The 23,798-nt window shown below is 49.9% G+C and overlaps 1 protein-coding gene across 2 annotated transcripts in view; it reads right to left on the reverse strand.

Annotated features, from left to right (window-relative positions):
- Nucleotides 1–23,798, reverse strand: part of CCDC57 (coiled-coil domain containing 57) — a 248,805-nt gene that overhangs the window by 224,389 nt on the left and 618 nt on the right. Inside the window, exons 2-3 of one of the 2 annotated variants that reach the window (XM_075349739.1) lie at nt 21,157–21,574; nt 2,103–2,211 (exon numbers count right to left, since the gene is read on the reverse strand). In XM_075349739.1, coding sequence (XP_075205854.1) covers nt 2,103–2,211; nt 21,157–21,557 — 510 coding nt within the window. In that variant the 5' untranslated portion in view covers nt 21,558–21,574. Of the gene's footprint in view, nt 1–2,102; nt 2,212–21,156; nt 21,578–23,798 lie in introns of both variants that reach the window. The other variant, XM_075349738.1, reaches the window with a different exon arrangement.

Consider the following 23,798-nt stretch of genomic DNA (forward strand, 5'->3'; position numbering starts at 1 on the left):
TGCTGTGCCAGTTTTCTGGAATAAACTATACAAGGCAATTCTATTAATATCTACTCCCCACAGTTTTGAGTATACTTTAAAAATACATCTCTTTAGACACACCTATCACCTTACTTCACTAATCTAACTCTTCCATATTCCCTTTGAAAAGTCTTCACATCCTCCATGTACCCAATAACACTTGGTAACTGTACATAGACAGATGCTAGCTGATGACAGCTCATGCAGCTTTATATGAGAATCCCTATTTATTATAATGATGGCTGGACCACAGATGACAAGTACTTTTTACCTATTTCCGTATAGATTGTAAGCTTGCGAGCAGGGCCCTCACTCCTCCTGTAACTGTTGCACTCTGCTATGTCTGTACATAGAGAGAGGGGAGCCAGCACGATCTGAAAATGGCATGCATCATATAAAAAGTGCAAATTCACAGATTTATTCCAACTGTACTATAATATAAATGAGATTTTTAGCAAATAATTGATCAATTCTTTGAGCCACCCCTGCCAACGTCACGGCAAATCTCAATAGGGGGGGTCCTACACTATATTCTGTATTATAGTATATAATATATAGTATATTCCTCCTGTTGGTAGCTGTTCACATTCAGTTGCCTCACCCCTTTTCACAGACAATTCTAATTAAGCACCATACTTGGATCTGGTCCGCCTTTATCAATGGTTGCTGTCTGGCACTGGGAGGGTCAGTTCTGATATAGTCCTGGTAGGTGTAGAGCTTGCTCCACATCTGGGACCTGGGCTGGTCTCTATCCACAATTGCCTTTTTTGCAACATGGAAGCGGCTATATACAGGTTACAGGTATGTGTGCTCCATTATGGTTCTGCTTTTAACTTTATCTAGGAGGCCGCATGGCACATGAAATACATAATATAGATTAGGACCCACCTATTGAGATTTGCCGTGACGTTGGCAGGGGTGGCTCAAAGAATTGATGAATTATTTGCTAAAAATCTCATTTTTTTATTATAGTACAGTTGGAATAAGTCTGTGAATTTGCACTTTTTATATGATGCATGCCAATTTCAGATCGTGCTGGCTCCTTTTTCTCTGTTATGACTGTAGTTATGCTACAATTTCTGGTGACTGACCATCACCATACCATGCACGCCTGATTTTGGTTTGCAATGTATTCCTCCTGTTGGTAGCTGTTCACATTCAGTTGCCTCACCCCTTTCCACAGGCAATGCTAATTAAGCACCATACTTGGATCTGGTCTGCCTTTATCAATGGTTGCTGTCTGGCACTGGGAGGGTCAGTTCTGATATAGTCCTGGTAGGTGTAGAGCTTGCTCCACATACTGGGACCTGGGCTGGCCTCTATCCACAATTGCCTCTTTTGCAACATGGAAGCGGCTATATACAGGTTACAGGTATGTGTGCTCCATTATGGTTCTGCTTTTAACTTTATCTAGGAGGCCGCATGGCACATGCAATACATAATATAGGTTAGGACCCCCCTATTGAGATTTGCCGTGACGTTGGCAGGGGTGGCTCAAAGAATTGATCAATTATTTGCTAAAAATCTCATTTTTTTTATTATAGTACAGTTGGAATAAATCTGTGAATTTGCACTTTTTATATGATGCATGCCATTTTCAGATCGTGCTGGCTCCTTTTTCTATGTCTGTACATGTACATATAAAGTGCTATATAAATAAAGTTGTTAATATTATTATTAATATTGTTATAATGTGTGAGGTCATACCCATGTGTGAGGGGGAGTGTCAGGCACCAAAGCTGGATGCCAGGTCACATGGGTATGACCTCACACAGGTCCTTCAGCAAAGTGAATCATTTGTATAATACTTACCATAGAGAACAGAGAGAAGGAAGAACAACAGGCAGGGGGGCGGGAATCCATCTGAATACCCACCCATCTGCTCAGTTGCAATTGTCACTCAAGAAGCTGACGATTTTTTTAAACTTTACTTTTTTGGATTCCAAAACCTAAACATCCGAGCTGACCACTACAGGTATGTATAGAATCAGCCTGATAGTGCCAGTATAGCCCTGGCTTTAGCTTATATACGAACATCCTGGTGACTGGTTCCCTTTCAGTATACAACACGCATCTCTTACCTGTCTCTGTAGACTCAGGTCTCCTTGTACCGCCTCAATTTTCCTTTCCAGCTGGCGCTTAACATTTTCATAGTCTTCTCTTAGACGATCAACATCATTATTTTTACAGCTGTAAAATACAAAGATTACACAGTGAAAATTTACAGAATATTGATGTCTGACAACGACAAAAAATCCGGTTAATGAAAATGAAAGTAATGTGCAAAGCAGAAGGCTGGGTTTACACATCTGGATTGTAAGGCCATGTTCACATGATGTTTTCACTTATTGCTGTGATTTTCTGAAAATGCAAAAAAGTATTCATTAAAAAAGCATCATGAACGCATCATGGACTAAAACGGACCTAAACAGCTTTTTGTAGCTCATCTTCTGCACTCTGCGCCGGCCGGGGCAAAGGGTGCGCTGTAATTCAATAGGTCTGAATTGGAGAAGTTGGAAATGGCAGACAACAGAACTCATTACATCCAGCAAGGAATCTCGTTGGAGCAAACATAGATCATCCCGGACACATTCAGTGCTGTCAAGATGAAATGTGTGGAAAGGACTGGTGAAGCAATTACGTTATAGATCTCACTGCCTTCCATATATTGTCCATTCATATTTAGTCATTTCCCTTCCTTATGTAGTAGAACCATATTATAGCTGTCACTAGTCACATTTTTAGAAAGGTTTATTATATCCCTTTCTCTCTCCTGGGTTTTAGAAATGTGTTATAAGAATCTGTTGTCAACATGACACATGGTCTCCTTATTCCTGCTGGCTAACATATTAATGGTCTGGCAGGGTGATGAGCTGGAATTGGCCAAGCTTTATGAAATCACTCAATGATAAGCCCTTCCATATCAGATTCACACCTTCTGACGAAGGCACACCGAAACGTGTGTTGAGGTGGGCGCCACATGTGCTTGCTAGATCTCGCAGGTATATCCCAGTTGTACTCTTTGTTAACTTACTATGTGAACCTTGTACCATAACGCTGATACAGATATGGTATATCTAATGTCAGTACTGTATTGAATCACTATATGCACTTTCATTATAACTGGACCATACATTAATGAAGCACTAAAGCTAGATAATGAACTATTGCATGTATACTGCTGTATGTATTCTAGTATGCTTATGTGCACATAGTATATACCATTTCTTCTTTTTATCTGCATACACTTATGGGAGCTGTGTCAACAACTAATCTTTATATGTATGGAAATTATTACACTCTTATTGCCTCTTGATCCCTTTAACTTGAGAGATGAATGTACTTTTACATATGGTAACCCCATTTTTATATGTAAGCTCCCCTTTTTGCTCTTTTTGCTACCACCCATCTGCCTGAATAACTAAAAACGATTTCTTATCAAAATAATTTATTTAAAAGAAGGGAATTTTGTTACTTACCGTAAATTCCTTTTCTTCTAGCTCTTATTGGGAGACCCAGACGATTGGGGTATAGCTACTGCCCTCCGGAGGCCACACAAAGCACTACACTAAAAAGTGCAAGGCCCCTCCCCTTCTGGCTATACCCCCCCGTGGTATCACGGGTACTCCAGTTTTAGTGCCAAAGCAAGAAGGAGGAAGCCAATAACTGGTTTAAACAAATTAACTCCGAGAAACATCGGAGAACCGAAAAAACCGTTCAACATGAACAACATGTGTACCCGCAAACAACAAAAAAATCCCGAAGGACAACAGGGCGGGTGCTGGGTCTCCCAATAAGAGCTAGAAGAAAAGGAATTTACGGTAAGTAACAAAATTCCCTTCTTCTTCAGCGCTCTATTGGGAGACCCAGACGATTGGGACGTCCAAAAGCTGTCCCTGGGTGGGTAAAGAAATACCTCATGTTAGAGCTGCAAAAAAACAGCCCTCCCCTACGGGGATGTCACTGCCGCCTGCAGGACTCTTCTACCTAAGCTGGCATCCGCCGAAGCATAGGTATGCACCTGATAATGCTTGGTGAAAGTGTGCAGACTGGACCAGGTTGCTGCCTGGCACACCTGTTGAGCCGAAGCCTGGTGTCGTAATGCCCAGGACGCACCCACGGCTCTGGTTGAGTGGGCTTTTAGCCCTGAAGGAACCGGAAGCCCCGCAGAGCGGTAGGCCTCTAGAATTGGTTCTTTGATCCATCGAGCCAGGGTGGCTTTAGAAGCCTGCAATCCCTTGCGCGGACCAGCGACAAGGACAAAAAGAGCATCGGAACGGCGCATGGGCGCCGTTCGGGAAATGTAGATTCTGAGTGCTCTCACCAGATCTAGCAAACGTAAGTCCTTTTCATACCGGTGAACCGGATGAGGGTAAAAGGAAGGCAAGGATATATCCTGATTAAGATGAAACGAGGATACGACCTTAGGGAGAAACTCCGGAATGGGGCGCAGCACTACCTTGTCCTGGTGGAACACCAGGAAAGGAGCCTTGGATGACAAAGCTGCCAGCTCAGACACTCGCCGAAGCGATGTGATCGCGACAAGAAACGCCACTTTCTGTGACAGGCGAGAAAAGGAAACGTCCTTTAGAGGCTCGAAGGGCGGCTTTTGCAGAGCAACAAGTACTCTGTTCAGATCCCATGGATCTAACGGCCGCTTGTACGGGGGCACAATATGACAGACCCCCTGTAGGAACGTGCGCACCTTAGGAAGACGTGCTAGACGCTTCTGAAAAAACACCGACAGTGCCGAGACTTGCCCTTTAAGGGAGCTGAGCGACAAGCCCTTTTCCAACCCCGATTGCAGGAAGGAAAGAAAGGTGGGCAATGCAAATGGCCAAGGGGATACTCTCTGTGCAGAGCACCAAGATAAGAAAATCTTCCACGTTCTGTGGTAGATCTTAGCAGACGTTGACTTCCTAGCTTGTCTCATTGTGGCTACGACTCCTTGAGATAATCCTGCAGACGCTAGGATCCAGGACTCAATGGCCACACAGTCAGGTTCAGGGCCGCAGAATTCTGATGGAAAAACGGCCCTTGGGACAGTAAGTCTGGTCGGTCTGGCAGTGACCACGGTCGACCGACCGTGAGATGCCACAGATCCGGATACCACGATCTCCTCGGCCAGTCTGGGGCGACGAGTATGACGCGGCTGCAATCGGATCTGATCTTGCGTAACACTCTGGGCAAGAGTGCCAGAGGTGGAAAGACGTATGGGAGCCGGAACTGCGACCAATCTTGAACCAATGCGTCTGCCGCCAGAGCTCTTTGATCGCGCGACCTCGCCATGAATGCCGGGACCTTGTTGTTGTGCCGGGACGCCATTAGGTCGACGTCCGGCACTCCCCATCGGCGACAGATTTCCTGAAACACGTCCGGGTGAAGGGACCATTCCCCTGCGTCCATGCCCTGGCGACTGAGGAAGTCTGCTTCCCAGTTTTCTACGCCGGGGATGTGAACTGCGGATATGGTGGAGGCCGTGGCTTCCACCCACATCAGAATCCGCCGGACTTCCTGGAAGGCTTGCCGACTGCGTGTCCCCCCTTGGTGGTTGATGTATGCCACCGCTGTGGAGTTGTCCGACTGAATTCGGATCTGCCTTCCTTCCAGCCACTGCTGGAAGGCTAGTAGGGCAAGATACACTGCTCTGATTTCCAGAACATTGATCTGAAGGGTGGACTCCTGCGGAGTCCACGTCCCCTGAGCCCTGTGGTGGAGAAACACTGCTCCCCACCCTGACAGACTCGCATCTGTCGTGACCACTGCCCAGGATGGGGGCAGGAAGGATCTTCCCTGAGACAATGAGGTGGGAAGGAGCCACCATTGTAGAGAGTCCTTGGCCGTCTGGGAAAGAGAGACTTTCCTGTCCAGGGACGTTGACTTCCCGTCCCATTGGCGGAGAATGTCCCATTGAAGTGGACGCAGATGAAACTGCGCAAAGGGAACTGCTTCCATGGCTGCCACCATCTTCCCGAGGAAGTGCATGAGGCGCCGTAAGGGGTGCGACTGGCCCTGAAGGAGGGATTGCACCCCTGTCTGTAGTGACCGCTGCTTGTTCAGCGGAAGCTTCACTCTCGCTGCTCGAGTATGGAACTCCATGCCAAGATACGTTAGTGACTGTGTCGGAGACAGATTCGACTTTGGAAAGTTGATGATCCATCCGAACGTCTGTAGAGTCTCCAGTGTAGCATGTAGACTGAGTTGGCCTGCCTCTTGAGAGGGTGCCTTGACAAGTAGATCGTCTAGGTAAGGGATCACCGAGTGTCCCTGAGAGTGCAAGACCGCTACCACTGCCGCCATGACCTTGGTGAAAACCCGTGGGGCTGTCGCCAGACCGAATGGCAGAGCTACGAACTGAAGATGTTCGTTTCCTATCACAAAACGTAGAAAACGTTGATGTTCTGTAGCAATTGGCACGTGGAGATAAGCATCTTTGATGTCTATTGAGGCAAGGAAGTCTCCTTGAGACATTGAGGCCACGACAGAGCGGAGGGTTTCCATCCGGAACCGCCTGGCGTGCACATGTTTGTTGAGCAGCTTTAGATCCAGAACAGGACGGAACGAGCCGTCCTTTTTTGGAACCACAAAGAGATTGGAGTAAAACCCTCTCCCTTGTTCCTGAGGCGGTACAGGAACCACTACTCCTTCCGCTCTTAGGGAGTCCACCGCCTGCAGCAGGGCATCTGCTCGGTCTGGATGTGGGGAGGTTCTGAAGAACCGAGCTGGAGGACGAGAACTGAACTCGATTCTGTACCCGCGAGACAAAATGTCTGTCACCCACCGGTCTTTGACCTGTGACATCCAAATAACGGAAAAGCGGGAGAGCCTGCCCCCGACCGGAGATGCGGAGGGGGGGAGCTGGAAGTCATGAGGTAGCCGCTTTGGAAGCGGTTCCTCCATTTGCTTTCTTGGGGCGCGCGTGAGCCCGCCAGGAATCTGAGCTTCTTTGCGTCCTCTGAGTCCCTTTGGACGAGGAGAATTGTGTCTTGCCCGAACCTCGAAAGGACTGAAACCTCTGCTGCCATTTTTTCTGCTGAGGTTTGCTTGATCTGGGCTGGGGCAAAGAAGAGTCTTTACCCTTGGACTGTTTAATGATGTCAGCCAATGGCTCGCCAAACAGTCTATCTCTAGATAAAGGCAGGCTGGTTAAACATTTTTTGGAACCAGCATCTGCTTTCCAGTCCTTTAACCACAAGGCTCTGCGCAAAACTACCGAATTGGCGGACGCCATTGAGGTGCGGCTGGTAGATTCTAGGACCGCATTGATAGCGTAAGACGCAAACGCGGACATCTGCGAGGTAAGGGACGCCACTTGCGGCACCGCTGGATGTAAGATAGCATCCACTTTTGCTAACCCTGCTGAAATAGCTTGGAGTGCCCATACGGCTGCGAATGCTGGAGCAAACGACGCGCCGATAGCTTCATAGACAGATTTTAACCAGAGGTCCATCTGTCTGTCATTGGCATCCTTAAGTGAAGCGCCATCCTCCACTGCAACTATGGATCTAGCTGCAAGTTTGGAAATCGGGGGGTCAACTTTTGGACACTGGGTCCAGCGCTTGACCACATCAGGGGGGAAAGGAAAACGTGTATCCTTAGAACGTTTAGAGAAACGCCTTTCTGGATGAGCGTCGTGTTTCTGGATTGACTCTCTGAAGTCAGAGTGATCCAAGAAAGCACTTAATTTACGCTTGGGATAGAGAAAACGAAACTTCTCCTGCTCTGCAGCTGCCTCCTCTGCAGAAGGGGCTGGGGGAGAAATATCCAACAGTCTATTGATGGCTGAGATAAGCTCGTTTACCATGGCGTCCCCATCCGGGGTATCCAGATTGAGAGGGGTTCCAGGATAAGACTCCTGATCACTCTCATCAGACGCATCACAGAGCGACTGATTGCGCTGAGACCCTGAGCAGTGTGATGACGTTGAGGGTCTTTCCCAGCGAGCCCGCTTAGGGTGGCTGGGGCTATCATCTGAGTCATAATACTCAGCCTGTGAAGCCGGGGACCCCCTTGCAGTCTGGATTAAATCCAACTGAGGGGGATTAGAGGACAGAGACCTCGCCGTGTCCATAGACTGAGCCCCAGGCATGGATTGCAAAGTTTCAAGGATTTTTGCCATAGTCACAGACATATTATCAGCAAAAACTGCAAAGTCTGTCCCTGACACCGGGGCAGGACTTACAGGCGTCTCAGCCTGGGTCACTATCTCTCCTGACTCCGGCTGGCGAAGCAGCACCGGATCTGAGCATTGCACACAATGGGGGTCCTTGGAGCCTGCTGGTAGAGCAGCCCCACATGCAGCACACGCAGTGTACACAGCCCTAGCCTTGGCAGCCTTGCGTTTTGTGGATGACATGTTGCTGCCTCCTCAGAGCGATCTGGGTATACAGCCAGGAAGCGACCTCACAGTGCAAGCAATAAGGAAATATATATATGTCCAGTGACACAGTACACTAATACACACTGAGGCACTAGAGGGGCCAGCTGAAAAGCCGCTTACCGCCCGCTTAAGAGCGGGTGTGTGATCTCCAAAGCCCCCTAGTCCAGGTCTCCCAGAGCCTTGCGTCCTTCCTCCAGCCAGACTGCATGTAATGGCTGCCGGCGTCCTGAGAGAGGAGGGGGGGCGGGCCCTGGGCGTTCCTGACTAAGAGCGGGAAGCCTGCTTCCCTCTGTGCCTAGTGAGAGGGCTGGAGCATGTAAATCAGGCTCCAGCCCTCGTCGCTGCCGTGAAACAGCGTCTCTCCCCTACCCTGATTGACAGGGTGGGGGCGGGAACGAATCGGAGCTGCCGGCGTCCTAGGCCGCAAAAGCCGGGGACTAGATTTATAAACGCCACCGCCGTAAAAGCGCGGTCGGCGTGTCCCCGGCGAACTAAAAGTCACAGCAGCGCCGCCGGTCCAGCGGGGGTCGGCGCTGCGTTCCCACAACACAGAAAAAAGTCCCCCAGTTAAACTGTAGGAACACTAGCTCTAGCGTTACGGTCCCCGGCGCACTACAACACCCAGCCAGCCCGGAGTGTGTCTGTGCCTGCCGGGGACACAGAGTACCTGTATGATGCAGGGCCTTGTCCCTGATGGTACTCCTGCTCGGCATCCACCAGGTGCTATGGGTCTGTGGATGGAGCCCGGCGTCAGAGCTTTGAGGCCGGCAGGATCCCACTTCCACAGAGCCCTACAAGGGGATGTGGAAGGAAAACAGCATGTGGGGCTCCAGCCCCTGTACCAGCAATAGGTACCTCAACCTTACAACACCATCTACGGGTGAGAAGGGAGCATGCTGGGGGCCCTATATGGGCCCTCTTTTCTTCCATCCGAAATAGTCAGCAGCTACTGCTGACTAAAATCTGTGGAGCTATGCATGGAATGTCTGACCTCCTTCGCACAAAGCTTGAAAACTGGAGTACCCGTGATACCACGGGGGGGTATAGCCAGAAGGGGAGGGGCCTTGCACTTTTTAGTGTAGTGCTTTGTGTGGCCTCCGGAGGGCAGTAGCTATACCCCAATCGTCTGGGTCTCCCAATAGAGCGCTGAAGAAATACCCATCACCTCTACGTTCGGGTTTTATATTTTGGTTTTAGATTATTTCTGAATGGTCTTACATACAGGTCAGGCAGCTCAAACACTGTTTTATAAATTAGAGACAATGTAGTTTATATAATAGTGCTTGACTAACCTGTCTTAATCAATAGTGTGTTTCTCACACACTTATATGACAAACAGAATTTTTGGTTTATAAGCAATAATTGGATTTGGTTAGCTATTAACTGACAGATGTGCATAAAAGAGACCCACCCCTAAATTCTCTAGTACTCGCTTCATCACTGCGCAATCATTCCACATTAGCATGGTGCCAGTGGGTCAGTTCCTTAGAATGAGATGAATCTGCTCTACGGTTCTACATATTGAGCAACATGCTCATGATCTTAAAGGGGTTGCCCAGATAACTCTGTTTCCCTACCTAAAGGAAATAATAATGACTACATTGTGGGAAAAAACCTAGGTAGAGACAGGTGTTAAGGGCACTTTACACGCTGCGATATCGGTACCAATATCGCTAGTGAGCGTACCCGCCCCTGTCGGTTGTGCGTCATGGGCAAATCGCTGCCCATGGCGCACAACATCGCTAACACCCGTCACACGGACTTACCTTCCCTGTGACATCGCTCTGGCCGGCGATCCGCCTCCTTTCTAAGGGGGGGGGCGGTTTATGCGGCGTCACAGCGACGTCACACGGCAGCCATCCAATAGCAGAGGAGGGGCGGAGATGAGCGGCTGGAACATGCCGCCCACCTCCTTCCTTCCTCATTGCCGGTGGCCGCAGGTAAGGAGATGTTCGTCGTTCCTGCGGTGTCACACATAGCGATGTGTACTGCTGCAGGAACTACGAGCAACCTCGTACCTGCAGCAGCAACGATGTTAAGGAAATGAGCGACGTGTCAACGAGCAACGATTTTTCACATGTTTGCGCTCGTTGATCGTCGCTCATTGGTGTCACACGCTGCGATGTCGCTAACGGCGCCGGATGTGCGAAACTAACGACATGACCCTGACGATATATCGTTAGCGATGTCACAGCGTGTAAAGCACCCTTTAGCCTCCTATGTGACAGTAAGCTAAACTGAGTATCTTGGTGCCAGTAAGCAGGTGAAGCCAATTATTTTCATTAAATGCAATTCTGGTGAAACACCTTAATGAGTCAGGCCCTAGGAGTTTTATCACTTTTGGTAATTATTGCATATACTATTCACAGTTAAAACAGTAAGGCGGGCTTTGCACGTTGCGACATCGCAGGCCGATGCTGCGATGTCGCACGCGATAGTGCCCGCCCCGTCGCAGGTACGATATCGTGTGATAGCTGGCGTAGCGAAAACTATCGCTACGCCAGCTTCACATGCACTCACCTGCCCTGCGACCGTCGCTCTGGCCGGCGATCCGCCTCCTTCCTAAGGGGGCGGATTGTGCGGCGTCACAGCGACGTCACACGGCAGGCGGCCAATAGGAGCGGAGGGGCGGAGATGAGCAGGATGTCCACATCCTGCCCAGCTCCTTCCTTCCGCATATCCTACGGAAGCCGCAGTGACGCCGGTAGGAGATGTTCCTCGCTCCTGCGGCTTCACACACAGCGATGTGTGCTGCCGCAGGAGCGAGGAATAACATCGGACCGTCGCGTCAGCGTAATTATGAATTACGCCGACGCTGCAACGATGATACGATTACGACGATTTTGCGTTCGTTAATCGTATCATCAAGACTTTACACACTACGATATCGCATGCAATGCCGGATGTGCGTCACTTTCAATTTGACCCCACCGACATCGCACCTGCGATGTCGTAGTGTGCAAAGCCGCCCTTAGACGAGTGCTCCCATAGGAGATATAAAGCATAAGACGTGCTGTGCATGCGCTGAGTAAACTCGGTGTAACTTGTCTCATGGATAGCACAGTGGGTCAGATCACGTATGTCTGTGATGTGATGATGTTTTGCATGGGCGGGCATGCAGCTGGGAAGTGTGGCAGAGGATAGACGCGGTCAGTTGGTGCTTACTCCAAAATAACAGTATTCTCTGGATTCTTCATTACAGTGAGTATAAAGAGATGAGGGAAGCGAATATGAAAAACGTACTTGGGGGTGATCCATGAGTGATTTTCAGTATTAGGAAAACATTTAGGGAAAGAACCCTGCATTTCTGAGGTGACATGAGAAGTGTATGGTGATGTGGGGGAGAAATAAGGTTGCTATCACACTTGCGTTGTTTTGCCTCAGTCACAATCCGTCGTCTTGAGGAAATACGGTATCCTGCTAAATATTTTGCAGGATTCCGTTTTTTCCCCATAGACTTGTATGGACGATGGATTGCGACTGATGGCCTTGCATTGCATCCGCCGCGTGACGGATCAGTCGTGGAACGACTGACTGACTGTCGGGTGGCAGGAACGCAGCATGTAACGCTTTTTGAGCAGCAGAATCGTTTTGATTTCATTGTGCATGCTCAGCTCTTGTGTTTAATCATTGAAAGCAATGTCTCTCTCTCGGCGGCTGAACGATCAGCTGATTGGCTGGCGGCGGCTTTTGTGAACAATCAGCTGATCGCCCGGCGGCCACCTATTGTGAACAATCAGCTGATCGCCCGGCGGCCACCTATTGTGAACGATCAGCTGATCGCCCGGCGGCCGGCTACTGTGAACGATCAGCTGATCGCCCGGCGGCCACCTATTGTGAACGATCAGCTGATCACCCGGCGGCCGGCTACTGTGAACAATCAGCTGATCACCCGGTGGCCAACTATTGTAAACAATCAGCTGATCGCCCGGCGGCCGGCTATTCTGAATGATCAGCTGATCGCCCGGCGGCCGGGAGATCAGCGGATCGTTCACAATAGTCAGCCGCAGGTAAAACAGTAGAAAAAAAAAACAAAACAAAGGATCGTTTTTTTGCAGCATCAGTCACATCAGTTGTGTCACTATCGGCAACGCATCCGTTGCATCAGTCACCCATTTTGTGTTTTGATACATTGATACTACCAACAATTTGTTCTCTAAGCAAACCCTCCTATTACCGTATATGATTAAGTGTACAGCTGATTGTATTATACGTATGAAATAAATGGTATTTTATTTAGATGGTATTTTTGTGAAGAAGGGAATTTTGTTTACTTACCGTAAATTCCTTTTCTTCTAGCTCCTATTGGGAGACCCAGACAATTGGGTGTATAGCTACTGCCTCCGGAGGCCACATAAAGCATTACACTTTAAAAAGTGTAACCCCTCCCCTCTGCCTATACACCCCCCGTGCATCACGGGCCCATCAGTTTTGGTGCCAAAGCAGGAAGGAGGAAAACTTATAAATTGGTCTAAGGTAAATTCAATCCGAAGGATGTTCGGAGAACTGAAACCATGAACCAAAAGAACAATTCAACATGAACAACATGTGTACACAAAAGAACAAACAGCCCGAAGGGAACAGGGGCGGGTGCTGGGTCCCCCCTCTTACAGGTGGGCAACCGCCGCCTGAAGGACTCGCCTACCTAGGCTGGCATCTGCCGAAGCATAGGCATGCACCTGATAGTGTTTCGTGAAGGTGTGCAGACTCGACCAGGTAGCCGCCTGACACACCTGCTGAGCCGTAGCCTGGTGCCGCAATGCCCAGGACGCACCTACGGCTCTGGTAGAATGGGCTTTCAGCCCTGAACGAATCGGAAGCCCAGAAGAACGATAGGCTTCAAAAATCGGTTCCTTGATCCACCGAGCCAAGGTAGACTTGGAAGCCTGCGACCCCTTACGCTGGCCAGCGACAAGGACAAAGAGCGCATCAGAGCGGCGCAGGGGCGCCGTGCGAGACACGTAGATCCGGAGTGCTCTCACTAGATCTAACAAATGCAAATCCTTTTCACATTGGTGAACTGGATGAGGGCAAAATGAAGGCAAGGAAATATCCTGATTGAGATGAAAAGTGGACACCACCTTAGGGAGAAAGTCCGGGACCGGACGCAGAACCACCTTATCCTGGTGAAAAACCAGGAAAGGGCCTTTGCATGACAGCGCTGCAAGCTCTGACACTCTACGGAGTGAAGTAACCGCCACTAGAAATGCCACCTTCTGCGAAAGACGTGATAGAGAGACATCCCGCAGCGGCTCAAAAGGTGGTTTTTGAAGAGCCCGTAGAACCATGTTGAGATCCCAGGGTTCCAGCGGACGCTTGTAAGGTGGGACTATGTGGCAAACTCCCTGCAGGAACGTGCGTACCTGCGGAAGCCTGGCTAGACGCTTTTGAAAAAAACACGGAAAGCGCCGAGACTTGACCTTTGAGAGAGCCGAGAGACAAACCCTTGTCCAATCCCGATTGAAGGAAGGAAAGAAACCTGGGTAAGGCAAACGGCCAGGGGATAAACCCCCTCTCAGAGCACCAGGCTAAGAAGATCCTCCAAGTTCTGTGATAGATCTTGGCTGACGTTGGCTTCCTGGCCTGTCTCATAGTGGCAATGACATCTTGAGATAACCCTGAGGACGCTAGGAGCCAGGACTCAATGGCCACACAGTCAGGTTGAGGGCCGCAGAATTCAGATGGAAAAATGGCCCTTGAGATAGCAAGTCTGGTCGGTCTGGGAGCGCCCACGGTTGCCCCACCGTGAGATGCCACAGATCCGGGTACCACGACCGCCTCGGCCAATCTGGAGCGACGAGGATGGCGCGGCGGCAGTCGGACCTGATCTTGCGCAACACTCTGGGCAGCATTGCCAGAGGAGGGAATACATAAGGCAGTTGAAACTGCGACCAATCCTGAACTAAGGCGTCCGCCGCCAGAGCTCTGTGGTCCTGAGACCGTGCCATGAATGCCGGGACCTTGTTGTTGTGCCGAGACGCCATGAGATCGACGTCCGGCGTTCCCCAGCGGCAACAGATCTCTTGAAACACGTCCGGGTGGAGAGACCATTCCCCCGCGTCCATGCCCTGGCGACTGAGGAAGTCTGCTTCCCAGTTTTCTACGCCCGGAATGTGAACCGCGGAGATGGTGGAGGCTGTGGCCTCCGCCCACAGCAGAATCCGCCGGACTTCTTGGAAGGCTTGACGACTGCGAGTGCCGCCCTTGTGGTTGATGTACGCAACCGCCGTGGCGTTGTCCGACTGTATGCGGATCTGCCTGCCCTCCAGCCACCGATGGAACGCCTTGAGGGCTAGATACACTGCCCTTATCTCCAGAACATTGATCTGAAGGGAAGACTCTGTCGGAGTCCAGGTTCCCTGAGCCTTGTGGTGGAGAAAAACCGCTCCCCATCCTGACAGGCTCGCGTCCGTCGTGACCACAGCCCAGGATGGGGGCAGAAAGGATTTTCCTTTCGACAGAGAAGTGGGGAGAAGCCACCACTGAAGAGAGGTCTTGGCTTCCAGAGACAGAGACGTTCCTGTCCAAGGACGTCGGCCTCTTGTCCCATTTGCGGAGAATGTCCCATTGGAGTGGACGCAGATGAAATTGCGCAAATGGAACTGCCTCCATTGCTGCCACCATCTTCCCCAGGAAGTGCATGAGGCGCCTCAAGGGGTGCGACTGTCCCTGAAGAAGGGATCGCACCCCTGTCTGCAGCGACCGCTGTTTGTCCAGCGGCAGCTTGACCATCGCTGAGAGAGTATGAAACTCCATTCCGAGGTACGTCAGTGACTGGGTCGGAGACAATTTGACTTTGGAAAATTGATGATCCACCCGAACCTCTGGAGAGTCTCCAGAGCAACGGTCAGACTGTGTTGACAAGCCACCCGTGAGGGTGCCTTGACTAGGAGATCGTCTAGGTAAGGGATCACCGAGTGGCCCTGAGAGTGAAGGATCGCTACGACGGATGCCATGACCTTGGTGAAGACCCGTGGGGCTGTCGCCAGGCCGAAAGGCAGTGCCACAAACTGAAGGTGTTCGTCCCCGATGGCGAAACGCAGGAAGCGTTGATGCTCTTGAGCGATCGGCACATGGAGATAGGCATCTTTGATGTCGATTGATGCTAGGAAGTCTCCTTGGGACATCGAAGCGATGACAGATCGGAGGGATTCCATGCGAAACCTCCTGGTTGTCACATGTCTGTTGAGCAATTTTAGGTCCAAATCGGGACGGAATGAGCCGTCCTTTTTTGGCACCACGAACAGATTGGAGTAAAAACCGCGACCGCGTTCCTGAAGTGGAACGGTGATCACCACTCCTTCTGTTTTCAGAGTGTCCACCGCCTGAAAAAGCGCAACGGCCCGCTCGGGGGGCGGAGATGTTCTGAAAAAAACGAGTCGGAGGACGAGAGCCGAACTCTATCCTGTAACCGTGAGACAGAATGTCCCTCACCCATCGGTCTTGGACATGTGGCCACCAGGCGTCGCAAAAGCGGGAGAGCCTGCCACCAACCGAGGATGCGGTTTGGGGCGGCCGAAAGTCATGAGGAGGCCGCCTTGGAGACGGTGCCTCCAGCGGTCTATGGAGGACGTGACTTAGACCGCCATGCAGAAGAGTTCCTCTGGCTCTTCTGTGGTCTGATGGACGAGGAGGGTTGGGATCTGGCTGAGGGCCGAAAGGACCGAAACCTCGCTTGAACTTTCCGTTGCTGAGGTCGGTTTGGTTTGGGTTGGGGTAAGGACGAGTCCTTTCCCTTGGATTGCTTAATAATTTCATCCAATCGCTCGCCAAACAGTCGGTCGCCAGAAAAAGGCAAACCGGTCAAGAACTTTTTGGAAGCAGAGTCTGCCTTCCATTCGCGTAGCCACATGGCCCTGCGGACTGCCACAGAATTGGCTGATGCAACCCCTGTACGGCTAGCCGAGTCCAGGACAGCATTCATGGCGTAGGATGCAAATACTGACGCCTGAGAAGTCAAAGACGTTACTTGTGGCGCAGCGGTACGGGTGACCGCATTAATCTCAGACAGACAAGCTGAGATAGCCTGGAGTGCCCACACTGCTGCAAAGGCTGGGGCAAAAGATGCGCCTATGGCTTCATAGATGGATTTCAGTAGTAGCTCTATCTGCCTGTCCGTGGCATCCTTGAGCGATGCACCGTCAGCCACTGCTACTACGGATCTAGCCGCCAGTCTAGAGACTGGAGGATCCACCTTGGGACACTGAGCCCAACCCTTAACCACGTCAGCGGGGAAGGGGTAACGTGTGTCAGTAAGGCGTTTAGTAAAGCGCTTGTCCGGGAAAGCCCTGTGCTTCTGGACAGCATCTCTAAAGTTAGAGTGATCGAAGAAAGCACTCCGTGTACGTTTAGGAAACCTAAACTGGTGTTTCTCCTGTTGTGAAGCCGAATCCTCTGTAGGCGGAGTTGGGGGAGACAGATCTAGCACCTGGTTGATGGATGCTATAAGATCATTTACTATGGCGTCCCCTTCAGGTGTATCCAGATTGAGCGCAACGTCAGGATCAGAGTCCTGAGCTGCGACCTCCGCCTCCTCCTCTAGAGAATCCTCAAGCTGAGACCCCGAACTGCGTCAAGAAGTCGGGGAAGATTCTAAGCGAGCCCGCTTAGCTGGTCTGGGACTACGGTCCGTGCCGGAGTCCTGCACGTAATAACTAGAGGCCACACCAGGAACACGCTTAGTCGCAGACCGAGAGGGGCCTGGGGGTGATCCCGCAGTGCCCGGGGCCTGTGTAAGGGCCGGTCTGGACTGCAAAACCTCTAGAAACTTAGCAGACCATTTATCCATAGACTGAGTCATGGAATGAGAAAGCGACTCAGAGTTTGTCAGCTAAAACAGCAAACTCTGTCCCTGCCATCTGGACAGGGGGGGCCGGTGGTTCTACCTGGGCCGAGGGACCCCCTAGTGCCTCAGGCTCCGGCTGAGCGAGTGCCACAGGGGCCGAGCATTGCTCACAGTGAGGGTAGGTGGAACCTGCAGGTAACAAAGCCGCACAAGAGGTACAGGTAGCAAAATAACCCTGTGCCTTGGCCCCCTTGCTCCTTGTGAACGACATGCTGTTGTCTCCCAGGAGCGTGATCACTGAGGGTATATAGCCACAAGTTAACAATACAGCTGAACCGGAAAAGTATACAATATAATGTATCTATATACAGTTCAGCACCCTAGGGGGACCAGCACCGGTAACCGGTGTGGCTTACCAACCGCGCCAGCGGTGTGTGGCCACCAGATTCCCTGCCTCGGGTCTCCCAGAGCTGCAGCAGACGTCCTCCACCGGCAGGATGTGTTAAAACATGGCTGTCGGCGTTCACAGGGGAGGAGGGAGCCGTGGGCGGACTTACAAAAGTGCGGGAATCTGGTGCCCCATAGGGATTAGTGAGGGGGGAGGAGGACAGCTATGTGTGCTCCAGCCCTCACTGTCGGCGTCAGCCCGACCGTCCCGCCCTTCCCCTGACTGGCAGGCCTGTGGGCGGGCGTTTAATGTACTAGGCCGCAAAAGCCGGGGACTAAAGTAGAAACCGCGGCCGGCCAGCAGGCATGGTCGGCGCGGTAGTCCCGTACAAAAAACCAACACTGCATGCGCTGCAGCGTCCGAGGCCCAGGTGCTCCATGCACCGTCCCAAAGGGGACACAGAGTACCTGTAGTTGCAGGGCCTTGTCCCTGACGATACTCAGTCTCCTGTCCGGCAGATACCACCAGGGGCTGCGGAGGGAGCCCGGTCCCAGTGCCTGGATGACCGGATAGGATCCCACTTTACCCAGAGCCCCTAAGGGATGGGGAAGGAAAGCGGCATGTGGGCTCCAGCCTCTGTACCCGCAATGGGTACCTCAACCTTAACAACACCGCCGACTCAGTGGGGTGAGAAGGGAGCATGCCGGGGGCCCTGTAAAGGGCCCTCTTTTCTTCCATCCGAAATAGTCAGCAGCTGCTGCTGACTAAAATGTGGAGCATTGTGTGCATGTGTGCCTCCTTCAACACAAAGCTAAAAAACTGATGGGCCCGTGATGCACGGGGGGTGTATAGGCAGAGGGGAGGGGTTACACTTTTTAAAGTGTAATGCTTTGTGTGGCCTCCGGAGGCAGTAGCTATACACCCAATTGTCTGGGTCTCCCAATGGAGCGACAAAGAAAGTTGTTTTCTGCTGAATTTAGATATGGAGGTAGCCCTATAGCGGTGATCCTGGAAAGGATGGTCTCATATGATGGTCCTTCAGCTGAAATTTGTTGAGAAATCTGGCTGTAAAGGGTGCTACATAGCGATGTCTGCTGCCGCAGGAGCGACGAACAACATCGTACCGGTGGCAGCAGCGATATTAAGGAAAGGAGCGACGTATCAACGATCACCATTTTGGAACGATTTTGCGATCGTTGATCGTCGGTCCTTGGTGTCACACGCTGCGATGTCGCTACCGGCGCCGGAGGTGCGTCACTAACGACGTGACCCCGACGATATATCGGTAGCGATGTCGCAGCGTGTAAAGCACCCTTAAGTGTTCAATCTTCCAGCAGCGCCATCACAGGAAAATGCTAAAATACACATTGCCATTGGTTGTCGGGTGTTATGTAGGACCAATCCTCCAGTGAGAAAGATGCTCTTTGCAATCACTGTCTACTCCAGGCAAAAGATGAGTGCTCTAAACATAGCACACAACTTACTAACAGGGTATATGAAAATATTAACAGTGACTTATCCCAAAAAATAACACGAAAAAGCCCTTTATTGTACGGTAAAGGTATAATTCCAAAAATTACAAGTCATTAAAGCCCGCTTTACATGCTACAATATATCTTATGATGTGTCGGCGGGGTCACGTCGTAAGTGACGCACATCCGGCATTGTAAGGTACATTGCAGTGTGTGACAGGTACGTGCGATTGCGATTGAACGGTAAAACGTTCATCGCATACACAACGTATCTGTCTCTAGAATTGCACGTCAGGTTGTTCATCGTACCCGGGGTAGCACACATCGCAGTGTGTGACACCCCGGGAACGATGAACAGATCTTACCTACGTCCTGCGGCTCCCGGCCCACAATGCGGAAGGAAGGAGGTGGGCGAGATGTTTACGTCCCGCTTAGCTCCGCCCCTCCGCTTCTATTGGCCGGCCGCTGTGTGACGTCGATGTGACGCCGAACGTCCCTCCCACTCCAGAAAGTGGACGTTCGCCGCCCACATCGCGGTCGTATGGACGGGTAAGTACGTGTGACGGGGGTTAATCGTTTGTGCGGCACATTCAACAAATTGAACGTGCCACACATGCGATGGGGGCGGTTACGATCACATACGAGATCGTATGCAGAATCGTAACGTGTAAAGCAGGCTTTAGGTTGCACAATTTGAAGTTGCGTAAAAACTTTGCAACTTTTGGTCTATTATTGCCAGTACCGGCCAGCTTCACCAAAGTGGGGTGGGACAGTGAGTGACTAAGCCTGTGCATCAACATTTATGGCATTTTAGTGGTACAAATGACACCCTAAATTTACTCCAGTACTAGTGTAACATTTCTGGCAGTGGTGCCCGCCAGTTGTGCCTTTTGATTATATAGCTGCGTCTTACTCTATCGGCTCCTTCATTAAGACTAGCATACCAAGGCCAGATTTAATTAATCGGACCAGTACGAGTATAGTATGGCATTTGTTAAGTCCATGTTACGCTGTACAGCAGAGTATACTGTTTGGCTTTAAGTGGGCACACTATGGAAATCTAGTAAAAGTATGGTGTTGTATTCTATCTAGCATGTACCATGTTTATGGGCAATGCTTGCGAATAACCTGGCACTTAGTGCCATGTAGAAAAAGGGTGCTGTGTGGCACTTTCAGGGTAAAATATATATACACCTGGCCAGAATCCTACTCCACACTGATGAGGGGCAATACCCCGAAACAGCTGTCTGTGGATGTATACCTGGCCTTGGTATTTCCCTTGTCATATCTTTAAACTTGTCAAAAAGTTGGATATTGACTAAAAGGGCCACTTAATATGGTGGTTATGGTGGTCTCCTAAAAAGAGCCACCCCTTGGCTAGGTCCTTCCCAGAGGGATATCTGGCTGGTTTCTGTGTTGAGACTCCTAACAGAGGCTCCAGTGACTTTTTTGATTAGGGTAAAATATATAGTACTTATCTATGTACATGATAACACTATATATCCATGGACTGTTTGGCACTCCAGTAATGAATATATATGCAAATATGGATGTTACCGTATTAGGCTGTGGTAACAGCTATAAACATTGTTCTGCCCTTTTCCCCTCTCAAAAATGTAAGGCCGCTGTGTTCCTCTCCTCATTCACGTGGTCCCGTAGGGGCTTCCGTCCGAAACCCCCGCAAAACGGGTTTTGGACGTATGTACCGACGGGGCTACTGACTATAATGGTGCAGACGGTGTCACCATGTGCTCTGTCGTGCACCATTTTCAGGAGTATACGCCTATTGGAGGTGGACACCGAGATGTAGTAGAAGCGTATACTTCTGGAAATGGTGCACCACAGATCACACAGTGACTCCATCTACACAATTATAGTCAGTAGCCCCGTCGGCGCTTATATTTGAAATCCCTTTTGACGGGTCCAGTGAACAGGGAGAAGAATGCAGTGTGAAAGTGGCCTAATAGGTACATAAATGTCATCTGATGATCACCACAGCATGTTACAGGAGGCACTGACCTGGCACTACTGCTGCTAAGCTGCTTTTACCATCTTTGCTGTCTGCCCATTGCCAGTTCCCTCTATCTTGTACAGTGAACCTGTCCATTACCTGTTTATTCGCTCCAGATCTAGCTGGTGCTCCTTCACCTTGCGCTGGTAATGTCCTTGTAAGTCATCGTACTTCTTCTTCTCTCTCCGCACCTCTTGCTGAAGCTTCTCGATCTGTATCTTTAGTTCGCTGATCTCAGATTGCTTTGCGTTCTCCAGAAGCTTCAGTCGGTGGAGCATGACTTCATATTGTTCTAGCTCACGGTCTCGCTCACTCAGCACCTTGAGGTTGTGGGTGAAGTCTTTCTTCAGTCTGGTAAATTTATCCTTCTGCTCCTGGAGATTTTTCGCGGAATCTTTCAGGTTTTGCTGGAGAACGAGGATGTGTCGCTGCTGGAGCTCTTTCCATTCTTGCTCTTTCTTAGCAAGTAGCTCACCTAAATCACCTTCTTCTGGTAGCATTGTACCATGGGCAAGTGCTGCTGAAAAACAGTAACAAACCGTGCTTGAAGAAAGCTTCAATGATAGGAATCAATAGTTATACTATAGCCTGAACCTTTACATGAGCCTAGATTTTCCATTAACCCTCCGTGTTATCATTATAATGTACTCAGGTCTAAATAGTGATTATAACAGGAGTCCAATAATCCAGGGTGCTATGGAGCCAGAATATTGGACGTTGCAGACTACTGTACTTCTATGGCTGAAGCTCCTTGGTGTGCACCATCCACGGCCCATGCCATTAGTTCACATCATAAATATGTCAGTGTTGTCATGAGGACCCTCGTAATGTTAGTTGTTACCAGTGACATCACGTTCATCGATACCCTGAAGAATGAGATTAGTTATGCCAATGCTGCTGACTCCACCGAGGATTTACAATTCCCAATTGGCATCAGGTACGCTTTTATTACCATTAGGGCGGGTTCACATGAACATATAGCACAGTCTGTATACATACTACAATGCCCGGCCTAAGGGGGGGGGTCTACCGACCTGAAATTACAACTCCATATGTGTCTGAGGCTGTATGTTCGGGTCAGGAGACTCATGGTCAGTCAGTGGTCGGTATGTGGGTTGTAGATATGCCTGGACTGAATATGTGGACATGAACTGCACATGCTCCATTCATTCCCTATCGGACTGCCAAACTCATTTGTTTCCAGTATCTGGCAGCTCCATAGACTAAGGCGATGGGAGGCTCAACTGGCCGCTCCATTCTGTGACAGGGATAAACATGCACTGTTCAGCCACAGTGGTTAGACACTCAATAAAAAGTGTGGGTCGGTGATAACCCTTTAACACAGAGGTCCCCAACTCCAGTCAACAGTGCAGCAAGCCCACCAACAGTGCAGGATTTTGGGATTTCCTTAGTATTGCACAGGTGTTAATGTAATTACCTGCCCAGGTGCTGGTTCCAACAGCAGTGCAATACTAAGGAAATCCTGAAAACCTGCACTGTTGGTGGGCCTTGAGGACTGGAGTTGGGGAACCCTGCTTTAACACACTATACTAAGCAATCCATGTACTAAGGCAGTGTTCCCCAACTCCAGTCCCCAGGAGCCACCAACAGTGCATGTTTTCAGGATTTCCTTAGCATTGCATGGGTGTTGGAATCATCAACTGTGCAGGTGATTAAATTATCACCTGTGCAATACTAAGGAGACCCTGAAAACATGCACTGTTGGGGGGCCTTGAGGACTGGAGTTGGGAACACTGTCCTAAGGTCACTCATTTAAAGGGGTTATTCCATGTATATTTATCACCTATTAACTGGAAGACTCGCTGATCCTGAGAACCAGGGGCCTCACTACAATAGGTGCAGGAGTAGTAATCACACCCGGAGCCTGGGGGCCCAAGAAGTCCCTTTGGCCTATATGAAGAGATAACAATAGCTACTGGATAGGGTATACACGTGTCAGAATATGGAAATAGCTAGGTAAACCTGCACAAAATTAATTAAATAACGCCTAAAAATGAACTTTTAATAAATATCATTAAAATACCATTAAAACACAACATGTGCCACAAATATTATGATGTTAGCCTTCCTTTTTGTTACCTTTCAGTGTTATAAGGCATATCATAACACAAAACACCAATATTAGAAATAACTACAGTGAATCTTAGACAGGTCAGTATGTACCCCATATAAGAGATCGGAACAATCCCGCCAGTCTTCAGTGGACCTAATAGTACGTCCCTTTTCGCTGTCAGACAAAGTGACATTGATCAGATCCCGCGATCCTCCCAGGTATTGACTTAGGATCTAGTAGATGTAGAGCATTCTCCCTGTGTCAGGGCTATTTGAATATTGCGATCCTGATGTGTGTAAGAACGCTGATCTGCGCATGCGCGGGTTAGTGCGTTCCACAGTTATGCCCCTGTATAATGTGTGCGTCTCATCAGTGGACGGCCCGGGAATGAGGGTGGGAGACTGATGGGCGCACATGACATCACACGCCATGGCAGCGGCTACAAACTTTAAAAAGCAGTGTTTATCGGCGGCACGGCCGCGCAGCGTATATGCGCGCCAGATGTCAGGATTTCAGTAAGTACACTGCTCACAATCATACTGGCTGCGGTTAGCTTTTCTTGGTAATGATATTAAGAGTGACATTTTTAATATTTCCAGCGGCATGTGTCGGTCCTATTTTGGACATTAACTGTATATTCAGACACACTGTGAATCGCTCTCCTGAA

The sequence above is a fragment of the Anomaloglossus baeobatrachus genome, chromosome 5 (genome assembly GCF_048569485.1).
Source record: "Anomaloglossus baeobatrachus isolate aAnoBae1 chromosome 5, aAnoBae1.hap1, whole genome shotgun sequence".
NCBI classification, from domain to species: domain Eukaryota; kingdom Metazoa; phylum Chordata; class Amphibia; order Anura; family Aromobatidae; genus Anomaloglossus; species Anomaloglossus baeobatrachus.